At 36.3% G+C, this 19654-nt stretch overlaps 1 protein-coding gene across 1 annotated transcript in view; it reads left to right on the forward strand.

Moving 5' to 3' along the window:
- Positions 1-19654, forward strand: part of PDE3A (phosphodiesterase 3A) — a 365582-nt gene that overhangs the window by 214022 nt on the left and 131906 nt on the right. Inside the window, exon 2 of the mRNA XM_027541471.1 lies at positions 2457-2507. Within this exon, the coding sequence (XP_027397272.1) occupies positions 2457-2507 (51 nt within the window). The remainder of the gene's footprint in view (positions 1-2456; positions 2508-19654) is intronic.

A 19654-nucleotide genomic window follows, 5' to 3' on the forward strand; every position in this document is an offset into this window, starting at 1 on the left:
GCACAACAATGTGAATGTACTTAGTGTCATAGAAATATACAGTTAAATATGCTTAAAATAGTGTGTTATGTGACTTTTACAATAATAAAAAAGAATTTTTAAAAAGAGGTGTATTACTTTAGATATGTTAATTTATATTCGTAAGGGCTATTTAATACCTTACTGTTAAAACATAGGTTTCAAAAAGCCTGCTGCTGCTGCTAAGTTGAACACTTCAGTTGTGTCCGACTCTGTGCGACCCCATAGACGGAAGACCACAGGCTCCCCCGTCCCTGGGATTGTCCAAGGCAATGACACTGGAGTGGGTTGCCATTTCCTTCTCCAAGACATGAAAGTGAAAAGTGAAAGTGAAGTCTCTCAGTCATGTCTGAATCTTAACGACCCCATGGACTGCAGCCTACCAGGCTCCTACAGTCCATGAAAGAGTAGAAACTGTTGCCATGTAAATAGGTATAATTTAATTTACTGTCAAGAATTTGCTGGCAAGATTTTAATTTACTGGCAAGAATACGCAGAAGAACTATACAAAAAAGATCTTCATGACACAAATAATCACGATGGTGTGATCACTCACCTAGAGCCAGACATCCTGGAAAGCGAAGTCAAGTGGGTCTTAGGAAGCATCACTATGAACAAAGCTAGTGGAGGCGATGAAATTCCAGTTGAGCTATTTCAAATCCTGAAAGATGATGCTGTGAAAGTGCTGTACTCAATATGTCAGCAAATTTGGAGAACTCAGCAGTGGCCACAGGACTGGAAAAGGTCAGTGGCCACAGGACTGAAAACTGGCATTGCCAGTCCCAAAGAAAGGCAATGCCAAAGAATGTTCAAACTACCGCACAATTGCACTCATCTCACACTCTAGCAAAGTAATGCTCAAAATTCTCCAAGCTAGGCTTCAACAGTACATGAACCGTGAACTTCCATATGTTCAGGCTGGATTTAGAAAAGGCAGAGGAACAGAGATCAAATTGCCAACATCCGTTGGATCATTGAAAAAGCAAGAGAGTTCCAGAAAAAACATCTACTTCTGCTTTATTAACTACGCCAAGGCTTTAGACTGTGTAATCACAACAAACTGTGGAAAACTGTCCAAGAGATGGGAATTCAGGACCACCTGACCTGACTCTTGAGAAATCTGTATGCAGGTCAGGAAGCAACAGTTAGAACTGGACTTGGAACAACAAACTAGTTCCAAATCGGAAAGGAGTACATCAAGGCTGTATATTGTCATCCTTCTAATTTAACGTATATGAAGAGTACATCATGAGAAATGCTGGGCTGGAGGAAGCACAAGCTGGAATCAAGATTGCTGGCAGAAATATCAATAACCTCAGATATGCAGATGACACCACCCTCATGACAGAAAGCAAAGAAGAACTAAAGAGCTTCTTGATGAAAGTGAAAGAAGAGAGTGAAAAAGTTGGCTTAAAACTCAACATTCAGAAAACTAAGATCATGGCATCCGATCCCATCACTTCATTTCAAATAGATGGGGAAACAGTGGAAACAGTGACAGACTTTATTTTAGGTGGCTCTAAAATCACTGCAAATGGTGACTGCAGCCATTAAATTAAAAGATGCTTGCTCTTGGAAGAAAAATTATAAATAACCTAGACAACATATTAAAAAGCAGAGACATTACTTTGCCAACAAGGGTCCATCTAGTCAAAGTTATGGTTTTTCCAGTAGTCATGTGTGGATGTGAGGGTTGGACCATAAGGAAAGGTGAGTTCCAAAGAATTGATGCTTTTGAACTGTGATGTTGAAGAAGACTCTTGAGAGTCCCTTGGAGTGCAAGGAGAGCAAGCCAGTCCATCTTAAAGGAAATCAATCCTGAATATTCATTGGAAGAACTGATGCTGAAGCTGAAACTCCAATAGTTTGGTCACCTGATGTGAAGAACTGACTCATTTGAAAAGACTCTGATGCTGGAAAAGATTGAATGCAGAAGGAGAAAGGGATGACAGAAGATAAGATGGTTGAATGGCATCACCGACTCAATGGACGTGAGTTTCAGTAAGCTCTGGGAGTTGGTGATGAATACGGAAACCTGGTCTGCTGCAATCCATGGGGTCACAAAGAGTCAGACACAACTGTGTGACTGAACTGAACTGAATTGAATTTACTGTCATTCCTATATTTTCTTGACCTCTGGGGGTTTCCAGGGGGCACTAGTGGTAAAGAGCCCTCCTACCAGTGCAGGAGTCATAAGACAAGCAGGTTTGATCTCTGGGTTGGGAAGATTCCCTGGAGGAGGGTGTGGCAACTCACTCTAGTACTCTTGTCTAGAGAATCCTGTGGACAGAGTAGTCTGGAAAGCTAAAGCTATTTAATACCTTACTATTGAAACATAGGTTTCAAAAGTCTATTATTCTATAAAAGAAAGACTATAAATTGTTGACATATAAAATAGGTATCATTTAATTTACTGCCATTATTACATTGTCTTACAGCTCATGGGGCATTCAGAATGGGACCACAAACGAGGGCCACGAGGATCACAGGTAAGTTTCTTTTCCTTTTTTGCATTTTTGTTGCAAACACGGAGCCATGACTTTTCTAAAACTCAAGAAATGAGGACAGAGAAGAAGAGGCACAGCAGTCATGCCATTTGTTTTCATTTTACTTAGCTGTAATTAAAGTCTGGTTTCAGATCCCAAGGGCAGATATCAGTATATTCCTCTGAAGAGCTTTCTAGTATCCCAGATTTGTTGTGTTCGTGTTCCTCTCAATAGAGATTTTATATTCATCTCATCTCTACAGAATTTATTTTGATCAGCAGCCTACTCTCTTGATTTTATGCACTTCCTTTGATAATTTTTCTATGTATTTCTTCTTGTCTCTATCTTCCTGGTTTTGGTTAAATATTTTGAAATATAATCACAGTAAACCCTGAACTAATTACAGATTTTGTCTCTAAATGAACTGTCTTCATCTTAAGGAAATAGAAAGATGAAAGGACCTATTATTTAGGAAAAGAAACAAATTATAAACCTTTCTATATTGCCAGACTGTTCTCATTGTCTTACTTTATGTCTTAGGCAAGGAGAAATATTCCATGACGCATTTATGCTTTTTAATGACCTAATTAGACAATGTGGATTTGTTTTGCTTTCATAATTACTTTGCCTGACAGAATAAAGGCTGAATTTTACACTGAGAAAATTCTCTCTCCTCCTAGGGTACTTTGTGAAGAAATAGAAAAATCACTTTTCTCTTCGTTGCCTGCACTTACCTGACTGTAAACATGCCAAATAAAAAATAACACTAAAAAAATGGTTAAGAGAAAGAGAATTGGATGTGCAGTACTGCATAAGAAAAATCATTTTGAAATATGAAATTCTCCCCAGGGTTTTATCAAGTTGACATGACCTGTGCTGTCATTAAGTTTTCATGGATAACAGCTTAATTTAGGTCACTGAGAAAGTACAACCAAGTCAGTCAGTTGTTTTTAGTGGCAAATTTAATAGCTGTGTTTTCATTTTTGTCTGATATCAATTTGATTAGTAGATAATATAAATCAGTCCAATTAAATCAGCATTATCCAAAAGAATGTATGCCTCACTTTCCCTTACTCTTACTTCTCTCTTTCTATTTTTCTCCAACAACTCACCCTTTGTACACATTTAATATTTTAAATCAGAATTTGCTGCCAAATTGGTCATGAATACACAGTAAATTGTTTGTAATTCTAGATCTATCACAGGTAAAGATGAGCACCAGCAAGAAACCCCAGGTTTCTGGGATAAGGGGGCTTCCCAGGTAGCATAGTGGTGGAGAATCCATCTGCCAATGCAGGAGACACAAGAAACATGGGTTTGATCCCCTGGCTCAGGAAAATCCCCTGGAGGAGAAAATGGCAACCCATTCCAGTATTCTTGCCTGAAATAGTCCATGGAGAGAGGAGCCTGGTGGGCTATAGTCCATGGGGTCACAAAGAGTCGGGCATGATTTACCAACTAAACAACAACAGCAGAGTATACCTTTATCTCACCTTGATTCTCAACTCAGATAAAAATTGTCAATGTCAAAAGCAAAAACAGTACGTATACATATAACTGATTCAGATTGTTGTACGGCAAAAACCTACACAGCATTGTAAAGCGATTATCCTCCAATTAAAAAGCAAATAAGTGTTTTAAAAAGCAAGAACATACACTCCAAAATTAAAAAGATATCAATTACAACAGAATAGTTTATTGGGAAATTCTAGATAAATTAAGCACAGAGTAAAACGTCTAATTCTAATTCCCCACCAGAGGCGGGGGGGGGGGGGGGGGGGGTGGGGGGGGGGGGGGGGAGGGAGATACTGTACTTATGTTTTAGATCATTGATCTCTTCTTATCTTGCTATTACTTCCTTGAACAATATGTCTAAAGCCTTTCAGCCATTTGAAAGGAATTGCTGACTGCATTTGAATACAGACCTCTAAGTATTTTACTAACACCACAAGGCCTCACTCAAATACCATCTCTTTAGGAAAAGAAAAGATTTAGTTTAATTGAAGACAGGTTTTTGACCACTTACTATGCGGACCGCACTGTGGTAGGTCTCAGTCTGAGGGAAAACCGAGAGACAAGTTTATTGTGTTCAGAGAGCTTACAGGGTATAGTTGGAAATAGAGCAATACTTGAGTAGATAATGTGCCTATAAGGCAGAGTGGTAGATGTAAAATTAATTATATAAACAAAGTATGATAAGAGTTTAGGTGGGACAGATTGTTGATTTATGCCTAGTGGAAATGGGAAATTTTGGTGGTGTCTGAGGTGAGCCTTCAAGGTGGTGTTACAAGATTTTAGAAGTGTAAAGAGGGAAAGGAAAAGCCTGAGGAAAAAGTCTGAACTGGCAAAATGTGGGGTTGTTTGGATATGTGTGAACTTTCTTTATAACTGCTTTATAAAACCTGACTGGCTAGGGACCGTTGCAGGAACTCCTGTGAAGGAATGATCCAGAGAATGTCATTTTTTATTGATTAGATGAGGAAGAAGTAAGGAGGGTCAGGAGTGTGAAATCCTGTACTTCACAGATGAGTGCCAGTAACCCAAGCCTGTTCACAGGGAAAATAATGAGGTTAGTGTTTACATTGTTGAGTGAGAAGTGAAGATGACAATCCCAAAAGGGAATTTCAGACGGACATTTGAGATGCTGTTCTGGGCTCTGTAGTCAGATGAAAGGGCTTCTCTGGTGGCTCAGCAGTAAAACATCTGCCTGCAATGCAGAAGTCCATCTACAGTGCAGGAGACACGGGTTCGATCCCTGGGTCAGGAAGATCCCTGGGAGAAGGAAATGGCAACCTACTCCAGTATTCTTGCCTGGGAAATCCCACGGACAGAGGAGCTTGGAGAGCTCCAGTCCATGGGGTCACAAGAGTCGGATATGACTTAGTGACTGAACCACCACCACAGCCAGATGAGAGCAGAAGATGTGAACTAAAGAGTACCAGACATACATATGATAATAGGGTTACATCAGGCAATAGATCCCAGAAGAAGAACATGAAAAGAGAAAAACAGAAGAAAGGCTGATTCTTGAGGAAGGCTCAGCATACAGGCTGAGAGGAGCCTGGGGATGGAGTTAAAACATACACACAGGCTCAGTGGAGACTAGAGGAAGGAGAACTAATGCAGAATTGAAAGTAGTGAGCATACTGACAAGCTACACTCAAAAGAGGGCTAAGACCACAAACACAGGTTCAAGAAAACAAAAAAAAACATGGGAAATGCAATTGAATGTAGTGAAGAGCAGGCCATTAGTGGGCTCTCAGAATGCACTTTCAGTCAAGCAGTGGTGGAAAGCAGAATACAGAAATTAAGAAGAGAGTTAGTGTGAGGTGGGGCTTCCTTGATGGCTCAATTGATAAAGAATCTGCCTGCAATGCAAAAGATCTAGCTTGGATCACTGGGTCAGGAAGAGCCCTTGGAGAAGGGAATGGCTATCCACTCCAGTATTCTTTCCTGGAAAATTCTATGGACAGAGGACCCTAGCAGACTACAGTCCATGGGGTGGCAGAGTCGGGCACGACTGAATGACTAACACATTCACTTAACTTTCACTTTTTGGTGTGAGATAGTGGAAAGGTCTCGTGGAGGAGTTTTGTTTTAAAAGAAAAGTAGAATTAAAAAAGAGGTGAAAAATGACAAGGTCCCAGTGTATGGCAGTGAACTATATTCAATATCCTTTGATTAACCATAATGATAAAGAATATAAAAAAGAATGGTGATGGTTTAGTTGCTAAGTCATGTCAGACTCTTGAGACCCCATGGACCATTCAATATCCTGTGATTAACCATAATGGTAAAGAATATAAAGAAGAATGTATGTGTGTATAACTGAATCACTTTGCTGTAGGGCAGAGATTAATACAACATTGTAAATCAGCTATACATCAGTAAAAAAAAGAAATAGCAATAGAAGTGAGGAAATTTTTTTTATGCCAAGATGAGATATATGTCTTACTAACTGTTAATAGCAAAGAGAATCAGTGTAGAGGAGAAACACTGGAAGTTCTCAATAATGACCTATTTAAGGACTGAGAAAACAGTGTAGTTCAGGGCAGGGAATGCACTTTCTCTTAAAGTGGTCCTTTGACACCCATTTATGTGTTTTTCTTACACTCAACCAGTCCCTACCCTGAACCCTTCCATTTACTCTAGTTCAGAAAAACTGACCATGTTCTTAAACAAATTATTACATCCACCAATAAGCACTAATGAAGAAGCTTTGGAAAGAAAGTAGAGAAATTTATACCAGAACAGGAGACAATAAATGGGGATAGGTAGTACAAAAATGAAATGTTATTTAGTCGCTAAGTCATGTCTAACTCTTGCAACCTCATGGACTGTAGCCCACCAGGTTCCTCTGTGCATGGAGTTTCCCAGGCAAGAAGACTGGAGCGGGTCGCCAATTCCTTCTCTAGGGAACCTTCTGACCCAGGGATCAAACTCACGTCTCCTGCATTGCACGCAGATTCTTTTACCCCTGGTAGCTCAGCTAATAAAGAAACTGCCTGCAGTGTGGGAGACCTGGGTTCAACCCCTGGTTTGGGAAGATTCCCTGGATAAGGGAATGGCTACCCACTCCAGTACTCTTGCCTGGAGAACTCCATGGACAGAGAGGCCTAGTAAGCTACAGTCCATGGGGTCACAAAGATTCAGATGTGACTGAGCGATTTTCACTTTATTTTACCACTGAGCCACTAGGGAAATACTGTGAGCCTGATAAGTTCAGTTTTCTTGGTAGAGAAAGAGTATATAAACTTGGGGATATTACAGTGGAAAACCTTGAATGGCAGAAAATATATGAAGTACATTTGTTTTAGATTTCCAAAAATGGGGACTGACTTGGTGTGTGAGCATCAGTATACCTGGTAGATAGCAGTGGGCTGTCACACATGTGAGGGGCAGCCTGCAAGACATATATTGGTGTTTTTCATGTAAAAAACACCAATATATGTCTTGCACTGTTTTTAACCTTCAAGGAGTCAAAAACAAACTAAACAATTTTGGCCTTCAGGAAGGAAGTATACAGTTTTATCTAAAGTCGGTATTAGCTAGGAGGAAAAAAAAAAATCATCAGCTTGTATTGAGAACATTCATCATGACCAGGATAAAGTTAAACTTCTGACTTTCCTCCTATGTGCTTTCTAGACAGAAGTTTTTCTCAAATTTGATGTCGTCTTTCAAAATTATATATGTATTATCACAAATAATAAAGTGTACCTTTCATATAAAATGCTTATAGAACAGTGAATATCTTACTTCAAGTTAAATTCAGCTCTTAATTGTATATGACTCTTCAAACTCAGCAAGAATTTAATTAACATTTATTTATTTACTCTATTCTCAATAATTCTGTGACATAATTTGTCAGCTTACTCACACATTCAGGCTAATGGTTTCTTCTTCCTTTTCTTTTTTTTCCTTTTAGTATAAGCTCTCAGATACTAGATCATCCAAATTAGGGCAGATGCTAAATGATATATAAACTTCAGCAGCAGGCAGAACTCTTTTTCTGGCAGTGTTCCCAGTAATACCAAATGAAGTCAGAGGATAAAATTCTCAGAAGGCAATTAAGTGTTTTTCTTGTTTTGTTTTCTCTTTGCTATAAATTCTTGAAGAAAAGCTTTTCAGTGGAAAGTTAAGAGAGATAATAGAAAATTGTTCTCCTTTGAAAAGCTTACGAGAGGTAAGAGGGCATTGAAGGAACCAATAGTTTCCTTGTTACTTAGCTAAGAGTCTTTGTGGGAAAAGATCACTTTGATTTGTGAATTATACTAGGAATTTTAATGTACTGGGGCATGTACTAGGAACATTTTAACGTACTAGCAATCGGTGGGCCTGTATTAATCAATAGTTAGAGACTAGCAGGTTCTTTCGTCATTTAGTGCAGTTTTGATACCTTTAACTATCAGTACAGACAAACAGATTCTGTGGTCATTTAGTGTGTGTGTATGTCTATGTGTAGTATACATACACTAATAATATATATACTAGCAACCAAGCTTTATTAATTACACTTAAGACCACTTTTTGAAGACACAACTTGTGTGTGATATGTTTAGTCTTCAAATAATTGAGGTATATTTTTAGACATGAAATTCTGGTTTGTCTTTCTAAGTGATTGAATTATAGTATGTACAACACAAGAAAATAGCTGAATATTCTGGTGGGAAAAAAGGTAATAGGTAGCAATAGACTTTTAGTATGCTTAAAAATGAAATGGAACTATAATACACTACAATTTATGGGATTATATTAGGTTGGCTGAAAAGTTTATTCAGGTTTTCTGTAACATCATACAGTAAAACCCAAATGAATTTTTTCGGCCAACCCAATAGCAAGAGCAGTTCTAAGAAAGCAGTTCCTGGAAATAAATGCCTACCTCTATGAATAATTATATGCCGACAAACTGAGCAGCTTAGAAGTAATGGATGAATTCCTAGGAGCATACAATGTACGAAGACTGAACCATGAAGAAACAGAAAATCTGAACAGACCAATAATTTAAAACCTTTCAGGATGGGGAACACATGTATACCTGTGGCGGATTCATTTTGATATTTGGCAAAACTAATACAATTATGTAAAGTTTAAAAATAAAATAAAATTTAAAAAAAAATAAAAAATAAAACCTTCCAACAAAGAAAAACCAAGGCCAGAAGGTTTCACTGGTGAATTCTACTAAACATTAACACAAACTTCTGCCAATCCTTTTCAAAGTCTTCCAAAGAATGGAAGAGGTGGGAATACTTCTGAACTCATTTTATGATGCCAGCATTTTGTTGATACCAAAACCAGAAAAGGACATGAGAAGAGAAATGTAAGTCATTACCCCTGTGAACATAGGTGCAAAAGTCCTCAACAAAATATTAGTAAACTGAATTCAACAATACATTAAAATGATCATACACCATGATCAAGTAGAATTTATTCCAGGGAAGCAAGGATAGTTCAACATCTGAAGATCAGTCAGAGTGACATACCACATTAATAGAAGAGAGAATAAGATTCTTATGATCATCTCAATAAATGCAGAAAAGCAACTGACAAAATTCAACATCCATTTATGATGTATATATATATATATATATATATATATAAACCTCTCAACAGTGTGGTTATAGGGGTAACATGCCTCAATATCCTAAAGGCCATATGTGACAAACTCAGAGCTCACATCTCACTGCATCAGCTTTTCCTCTAAGAACAGGAACATGACAAGGATCCCCACTCTCTCCTCTTTTATTCAACATAGGATGGAAAGTCCTAGCCAGAGCAATTAAGCAAGAAAATAAATAAAAGTCATCCAAATTGGAAAGGAAGAAGTAAAATTGTTACTATATACAAATGACATGATGTCAGATCTAGAAAACCCTAAAAGTGAAGTGAAGTGAAGTTGCTCAGTCATGTCCGACTCTTTGCCAGCCCATGGACTGTAGCCCACCAGGCTCCTCCATCCATGGAATTTTCTAGGCAAGAGTATTGGAGTGGGTTGCCATTTCCTTCTCCAGGGGATCTTCCCGACCCGGGGCTCGAAGCCAGGTCTCCCGCATTGCGAGCAGACGCTTTACCATCTGAGCCACCAGGGAATCAACCAGAAAACCCTAAAGACCTCATCAAAAAGCTGTTAGAACTAACAAATTCATTGACGTTTCACAATATAAAATGAATACCAAAAATTCTGTTGTTTCTTTACAATAATAAGAAAGTATCAGAAATAAAAATAAAGCAGTTCCACTGACAATGCATCAAAAATAACAAAATACCTAAAATAAATTTAACCAAGGAGGTGAAAGAACTGTGTATAGATAATTACAAGATATTAATGAAAGCAATTGAAGAAGACACAAAGAAATGGAAAGATATTCTGTGCTCATAAATTAGAAGAATCAGTATTATTAAAATGTCCATAATATCCAAATCAATTTACATATTCAATGCAATCCCTATCAAAATTCCAGTGGTATTTTTCAGAGAATATAATAGACATTCCTAAAATTTGTATGTAACTAAAATATTTAAAATAGCCAAGCAATCTTGAGGAAGAAGAATAAAGCTTAGCATATCACACTCCCTTATTTCAAACTATATTACAAATATGTAGTAATCAAAGGGCTTCTCTGGTGGTTCAGAGGTAAGGAATCTGCCTGCAATGCAGGAGCCATATGAGACACAGATTCAATCATGTGTTGGGATGATTCCCTGGAGGAAGGCATGGCAACCCTCTCCAGTATTCCTGCCCAGAGAATCCTATGGACAGAGGAGCCTAGCAGACTACAGTTCATGGGGTCGCAAAGAGTGAGACGTAACTGAAGTGACTTAGCAGGCATAGTAATCAAAACACTGTATTACGTTAAAACAGACACACAAATCAATGGAACAGAGTAGAGAGCCCAGAAATAAACCCTCACATATATTTATGACAAAGTAGCCAAGAATATACAAAGATGATAGGACAGTCTCCTTAATAAATGGTGTTGAGAAAATTGAAGAACCACACACAAATAAAACTGGACCACTCTCTTACACAACATACAAACATTAATTCAAAATGGATTGAAGACTTGAAGGTAAGACCAGAAGCCATAAAACTCTAGAAGATAAGTGGCAACCTCCTTGATTTAGATTGTGGTAATGATTTTTTTAACACCCAAAGCAAAACCAATAAAAGCAGAAATAAACAAGCAGTACTATATCAAGCTAAAAATCTTCCTCACAGCAAAAGAAATCATAAACAAAATGAAAAGGCAGCCTACTGAATAGGAGGAAATATTTACAAATCATGTATCTAACAAATGGCTGATATCCGAAATATATAAAGAGCTTATACAACACTATAGCAAGACAAAAACAATTTGATGTTAAAATGAGTAGAATATTTGGATCGTCATTTTTTGAAAAGAAGGTATACAGATGCCCAATAGGTGCATGAAAAGGTGCTCAACATCACTAGTCATCAGGGGAATGTAAATCAAAACCACACTGAATTATCACCTGTTAGAATTACGTATGAAAAAAAGACAACAAGCAAATGCTGGCAAGACGTAAAGAAAACCTTTGTGCACTGTTGATGGAAGTGTAAATGAGTGCAACCACTATGGAAGACAATGGGTTTTCCACAAATTAAAAATATAGCCACCAAATTCCACTTCTAGGTGTTTATTCAAAGAAAATGAAAACGTTTATTGAAAAAGATATATGCACCCCCGTGTTCACTGCAGCATTATTTCCATAGCCAGGAAGTGTCTTTTAGTGGATGAATGGATAACGATGTAGTATATATACACAATGGAACATTCAGTTCAGTTCAGTCGCTCAGTCGTGTCCGATTCTTTGCGACCCCATGAATCGCAGGACGCCAGGCCTCCCTGTCCATCACCAACTCCATTACTCAGTCATAAAAAAAGAATGAAATCTTGTCATTTGTGACAACATGAATGAACCTTGAAGGCACTAAACTAAGTGAAATAAGTCAAACATAACAAATACCATAGGAGCTCTCTTACATGAGGAATTAAAAAAAAAATGCTCATAGGTACAAGGGATAGACTGATGATTGCAAGGAATGGGAAGTGTGAGAAGTGAGTGAACTCTTTTCTAAATTTTTTTAGTTTCAATAAATTGATATCATTTTTTTTAAATTAAAAGTTATCTGTATCCTCTTTGGCAGCATGACTTTAATTACCTATCACATACTAGAAGCTCCAAACTATAAAGCTTTTAAAATAAGAAAATTCTAGGAGTATTTTCGGGGAAGGCACTGGCGACCCACTCCAGTACTCTTGCCTGGAAAATCCCATGGGCGGAGGAGCCTGGTGGGCTGCAGTCCATGGGGTTATGAAGAGTTGGACACGACTGAGCAACTTCTCTTTCACTTTTCACTTTCATGCATCAGAGAAGGAAATGGCAACCCACTCCAGTGTTCTTGCCTGGAGAATCCCAGGGACGGGAGCCTGGTGGGCTGCCGTCCGTGGGGTCCCAAGAGTCGGACATGACTGACGTGACTTAGCAGCAGCAGTAGCAGGAGTATTTTAAATCTCAAGGATGAATTTTGATTGGAAGTTATTATTATTCAGTATCTTGTCTACTTGGGTATTCAGGAGAATGGATCTGTTAATAATAGCTACTAAAGATGATGAACATAAGTATTTGCATCTTAGTAAATCTAATTTGGTAATAGAGCATTTCTTTCTCGGTTAAATCATTTTTTTTAATAGGAGAGTATAAAGAGTAATTTAAATGCCTTCTAGGCATACCTGGAATAATGTTATACAAATTTATTACTATTAATTCCATATAACACATTTTAGAAAGACTGCCTTCCAGATTTCCCTATAATTTATTCTAGGAGATTAGTATGAGCAGACTGGGAGTTCATTATTACATCACCCAAATGCCTGATGTGTTACCAAGGATAATTCATGCCCTCAATGAAGCTGGCTGCCCGTGTTACTTTTTTGTTTTTTTTTTTCTTTCCAAACATAGTGTTTTTTTTAAATTTGCATTTCCTTCTCCTTTTTTTTTTCACTTTTCCATTTATTAATCTAATAACTATTGCCACTGGTTTAGAAATTGTTCCAATAATAATTTTATTTTTTGGCTACCCTCCAAGAAAAGTTTTTGCTTTTATTGTTGTGTTGTGAAATTCATTTGAATTTTGTTTATATAGACAGAGTCACACGCCAAATATTTGTCTGGGCCCTATGCATGTTAGGACTGGCCTTGTCATCGTGCCCATGAGTTGCAGGGGAGGACCTGCTTGTTCAGTATTTGTTGAACGACCCTTGTATCTTGAAGACTGCACATCATGTGCATGTCACATGCATTGCCTTATGCTTATTTTTGTTAAATCAAAACTTTCTAGTATATTATATGTGATAAAGATGAGTTTTTCACACTTATCCATTAAATCCTCCTCTAGATATTTTAAGTTTTACACCAGTAGATTATATTAATGCATATATACGGGATTTAGAAAGATGGTAATGATGACTGTATATGCAAGACGGCGAAAGAGACCCAGATGTAAAGAACAAACTTTTGGACTATGTGAGAGAATGCAAGGGTGGGACGATTTGAAAGAATAGCACTGAAGCATGTATATTACCATGTAAAACAGATGACCAGTCCAAGTTCGATGAACGAAGCAGGGCACTCAAAGCTGGTGCTCTGGAGCAACCCAGATGGATGGGGTGGGGAGGGAGGTGGAAGGGGGTTCAGGATGGGGAGACACACGTGCACCTGTGGCCGAATTCATGTCAATGTATGGCAAAAAACCCCACAATATTATAAAGTAATTAGCTAAGAGTCGGACACGACTGAGCAACTTCACTTTCACTTCTCACTTTCATGTATCGGAGAAGGAAATGGCAACCCACTCCAGTGTTCTTGCCTGGAGAATCCCAGGGACAGGGGAGCCTGGTGGGCTGCCGTCTATGGGGTCGCACAGAGTCGGACACAACTGAAGTGACTTAGCAGCAGCCTCCAGTTAAACTAAATTAATTTAAAAAAATTTACCCAAGAATAAGATTTCCACTGTTGGATAGTGTAAACTGTTGGATAGTTTTACGTCAACCCTCATTCTGTGAAATCGCTTTTATCTAGTTATTTAGTGTTATGTCTTTAAGTCGCATTGAGAAACTTTATAAGACAGTCTTAGAAAATCTGTCCTGCTTAGGATATTTTTGGAAATGTCCACAATATCCTCTGTGTCAAAAGGATGTGGAGCCATTTTTGTTTAGAGAAGGGGAAGTGGTGTTTCTCTTTAACAACCAAACCCAGCTGTGGCAAACCCCCTGCCCTCCAACTGATACAAGGAAAAATGCTTCCAGGCATTATCAGGTGTTCTTGGGAGGCAAAATTACTTCTGATTGAGAACTGTTGAGATTATGGCATAATCTCTTTGCCATGTATATGGAAGAGAATATTAGTTAATAGATATTTACTGATTAGTTTCAGCATGTCTTATAGAAAAATGAGAAGATGCTTCTTAATTATATATGCTTTCAAGCTCTCCAGCTTCTTTTTCTTTAATTGTAGTTGATTTACAGTGTTGTGTTTATTACTGCTCTATGGCAAAGTGATTCAGTTATACATACATACATATATATACACACACACATTCTTTGTTATGTTCTCTTCCATTATGATTTATCATAGGATATTAAATATAGTCTCTGTGCTACAGTAGCATTTTGTTGTTTATCCATTCTGTATATAAAAGCTTACATCTACTAACCCTAAATTTCCCAGGTTCCGTATTTAAGTCTACTAAACATTCATTTTAAAGATCATAGTCATTTCATAGTGAGGTATTACTCATAGTAGAATCATGTCCTAGAAAATTAGGAGTAAAAATGCCTTCTTTCCACTTAAGCATTCAAGTGTCAGTGGAGCAGCCTGGGAGGGCATGACTCTGTCTAGGCAGTGGGTTGTGCAGAGCATGTGTTTCTGCTCAACAGATGGATGACCTTGAATAGGTCACTCTTTATTAAAGCCCTGGTCTCTCTCAATGGACCTCAATGAACAGGAATCAAACAAGTCAAAAGAAATAAAAGGGAAAATTGCCACTGGCGTTTATGCTTTTTCCTCCCATGTTTGTAGATCAGTGGACGTGTTGTTTAATACTTATCGAATGACCCTCTTATCTTGAGGACTGTGAACATCATTCACACGTCACTTGCATTGCCTTATGCTTGTTTTTGCCAAATCAGAAACTTCTGGTACATTATATGAAACAAAACAAATGAAGTAAGCAACTGTGGATGAGAGCTATTTATCTGCTGGAGCTGTGAACAGCTTAATCAACAAACAAATTTACTGAATTATGAAAGCAAACTTTGAGAGAGATTAAATAGTACCTAACACTGTAAGCCAGTGTTTTCAGTTGTTGTCATATAGTGAATGTTTTAGATATCTTGGTGTAAACATTTAGAAAATTCATTAATTAATGCATGCATTTTTGCATGTGAGCTCCAAACTAAATACAGACATTTAGTATGTGAGCTCCAAACTAAAAACATTTAGAAAATTCATTAATTAATGCATGCATTTTTGCATGTGAGCATCCAAACTAAATACAGACATGTTAGAAACTAATCTTGGATCTCTCAAGTTTTGCCTTCCATTTGCTGTACTATTGGAAGAAAGATATGGAGATGTGAAAACTGTCCATTTTATCTTTGTACCTCACAAAGGGAAATCATTTTATTTCATGATGGGGAATTTTACGCAATCTCTGACATAGACTAAGATCTTGTTCTTTATTGATTATGAAAACATACTCTAAAAGGAAAGTTTAAAGGTAAGATTTTTAAATTTTTATTCTACTTTTTACATGAAACCAATGAAAAAAGACTGAATATCATTAGATTTTTCATAGGAGACAGAAAGCTAAGACTAGTATTTATTGCCTAGAGCACACCAGGTAGAACAGGAGGTAAAGCTGAGTGAGGTGAGGAAGGTCAAATGACAGTTGGAAGGTCAGTTAACTAGAAAGGGTGAATTAAGGCAACAGAAATAGGACATAGTTGTGAGAAATAGTTGATCTTTTAAGGTGAATATGCACATCTAGTATTTTAGTATACAAATAAAAAGGAAAAAGTGCTGATTTTACAGTATCTTCTTGGTGCAATTTATAGAAACTTGAAAACGAATGTCTTCACTTAATTAGTAGCACATATCCAAGTTATTTGTAAAAATGTGTATTTCTATACATAACGGTCTTAGTCGTGGCATAGGAATTTGTCCTTGCTTTCATTCTAAGAACAAACTAAATGATTATTTAATAATATTCCTCATCTGAATTTATAATGTCTATAATGTCATCAAAAATACTTGTTTTTTTAACAGAATTTTATACTGGAGAATGCAGGTTACATGACTTTCTTCGTTAGCCTTAAATGATTGTTGCATTTTGTATAGAATGCACCCATTAGACAAAATAAAGTAAATCCAAGGAACTGGTGTTAATAGTTACAAAGCAAAGTCTTGGAATAATACGAGAGATGTTCATGAACTGCAATTATCTCAAAAGTCACAAATATGAAGCTTTTTGTCCTGTTTGATTTTCCAGATCATTGTGGGTATTTTTGTTTGTTTTTTTGTGTTTTGTTTTGTTTTGTTTTTGCTTTTGTGGTACTGCTTTGTGCAATGACCAATTCCTGGAAAACTCAGAGTGCTACAAGTTCAAGTTTATTCTTATTGGAAATCTGCAGGTTATCAGATTTGAATCAAAATAGTTTGTTTGCTGAATTCTGTGGCCTGATGGTTAAATACTTCTGGTGACAATTCACACTTGGATTTCTACAACTGTTTCCATTTTAGAGTTTTATAATGATGTTCTTTTCTTTTCAAGTCGTTTTAAATGTAAGACTACAGAAAGTTGTTTATACTGTGTCTGTGATACATACTTTAAAAAGCAGTTAGAGAAAAAGTAGGGGAGGGAAAAAATAAAGAGAAGGCAATTGTGGCTGAGACCAACAGATGGAGTAGAAATTTCTAAAGTAAACCAATGTGATCAGTCAGAAAGATAAGGAAGTGCAAACAGATGTAAAAGCTCTCATTCCCAAAGGACTTTACGCACAGAGAAATGGAAAGAAGTTGTATATCAAATATGATATAAAGAGACCCAAGGGAAACAGGATTAGTAAATAGAGAAAAGACCATTTCATAAAGCAAGATAAAAACGTGACTTTGCAACCATGTTGAGAAGGTTAGAAACATACATAAAAGTCCTTTGATTTTGATCATGATTTGGGAGTTTGACAGTTCTCTGGTTCTTAAAAAATGTGACAGTATGATGCATGTTTATTGCATTTTTAGGCCTTTATATGACTTTTTATAAAAATATTCCAGTGTACCAAGTATGCTTATGAAATCTAATCCTAGGACAATTTTGTTTTCTTCTTGATAAGTGCTTTATGGATATTATTAGCTACTTTAAAACAATAACTATTTTTATCTAAAGTGAATTTCTGCCAAATACTAAGAAGGAAAAATAGGAATATAAGTAATACCTCTGACTTCTCAGTGTTTAACAGAAATTCTTTTTACCATTTTATGTTGATGATCATGAAAATTTTGATTGGTATATGCAATATAGGAAGTGAACAATTTTCCCAGAATGAACAGTGTATTATTTAATTATGTGCATAACTAAAACATGTGAGATGCTGTGTTGCATTAAATATCAAAGTGGGTTGCTATTTCCTTCTGCAAAATATCAAATAGTTGAAGCCTTTCTTTTTGTATTATAAAATATTTCAAGCTTGCAGCAAAGTACAGTGAACAATGTACAAAAACCATATTCCCATGCATTTAAATCTATAATGTTATCTAAAGAAGATATTATTATTTCTTTTTTCAAGCCTGCTTTGGATTAGTAACCATCTGTATTGTAATAATAAGAAATGAAAAAAAAGCACAAATACTTTTTAAGGAAATTTCAGTTTGGTATGATTATTTATCATGTGAAGTTAAAATAATGCATTTTCCTCCCCTGTCTTTTTCCATAAACAAAAGCCACAGTGCCAAAACCAAAACATAAGAAATAGTGAAATTATATATTTTTCTTCTTTTCGAACAGAAATAGCAATGCCAAGTTCAGTTTGTTCCATTGGATGTAAGCCAAAAAAATGGCAAAAAATAGTGAAAAGCCTGGTCAGATCATGTGTCATAAGTTTCTATTAAAGGCCTTATATAAATTTCAGATCTCTGTGCTCCCTAAGACATGATCACTGTTACATTTAAAAAGTCCATGTTATGAGAAAAAAGGGAGAAGGGGTAGAGGAGGGAGGAGACACCCTGACTTTGAACACTATATATATATATACACACATACACATAGACACGATTCTAAATTTTTAATTGATAGATGATTTCTTAGAAATATTCTTATTATACCTTTTCATAATTTATACTTTTTCTCATTACTTGATTTATATTTAGACAAATTTATTTCATAGTATTTGTGTGGGAATTTACAGAATATGGAAAGAATTAGGGTATGAGAAAGAGTTAAAGACTGGGAAGAAATATGGCAAGATTAGTTTTTTGGGAAGACAAGTAAGATGCATTTTAGTTTTCAGAGTATATTGATAAAAATGTAATCAAGTATTATCTATTTTAATATCATTTGCTGGTATATGACCACTGTATTGGACTTCCTGGTGGCTCAGACAGTAAAGAAATCTGCCTGCAATGTGGGAGACCTAGATTTGATCCCTGGGTTGGGAAAATCCCCTGGAGAAGGGAGTGGCTACCCACTCCAGTTTTCTTGCCTAGAGAATTCCATGGGGCCGGGAAGAGTCAGACATGACTGAGCAACTAACACTACTTTTTTTTTTTTTTAACTACTCTATTTAAATAAATATGTATCTAAAAATATGTTAACATATTAATAAACACCTAAGTATAGTCATAAGCATTCCCTGTATTAAAAATAAAATAATTATATATTTGGAGATATTAAGAAAAGAATACAAGAAATTTTATTAATATTAAATATTCTATTCCAGATAGATTCTCTTTCTTGACCAGACTTCAGTTTCTTAAAATTATCACTGTGTTGGGTCACCAGTTTAACTTCTTAAAATTAACCTCCTGTACAAAAACTGTAAAATTGGAAACTGATGTTATTATCTGTTGACATAATGTATTCTAAAAGTGTTACTTTCAATAATTTCTATTAATATTTAATGGTTATTTTAGCAGCTTAAAAGGTGAAGGTATCCTATACAATTTTATTTTTAAAGTTTATTTAATCATTTATATGGAGTTAGGGTAACAGACTGTACTGAGTCTTTCTGTCTTAAACCCAAATGAACTTTTTGGTCAATTTAGTGTATTCATCTTTTCTACATTTGATCACAGTAGAATCAAAAATTAAAATAAGTATTATAAAACATCCTAAAGCAACATTTGATTTTCAGATTTCTTTTCAATGGTTAATATAGACAAAGAGTACATTTATATTTTGGCATTAAAAAATGGGATATGTAGCTAATGTATGAATGACTTGATGAGGGTATAGAATGTTTTCTCATTAAGCTCCAAAACATTTTACCAATAAATTTTAATAAAATTCCAGTATGGAAAGTGCCTGAATATTTGCTTATAAACAAATGAAGCAAAAGGCTTAAAGATTTGGGTTG

Source organism: Bos indicus x Bos taurus, chromosome 5, assembly GCF_003369695.1.
Source record: "Bos indicus x Bos taurus breed Angus x Brahman F1 hybrid chromosome 5, Bos_hybrid_MaternalHap_v2.0, whole genome shotgun sequence".
Taxonomy (NCBI): domain Eukaryota; kingdom Metazoa; phylum Chordata; class Mammalia; order Artiodactyla; family Bovidae; genus Bos; species Bos indicus x Bos taurus.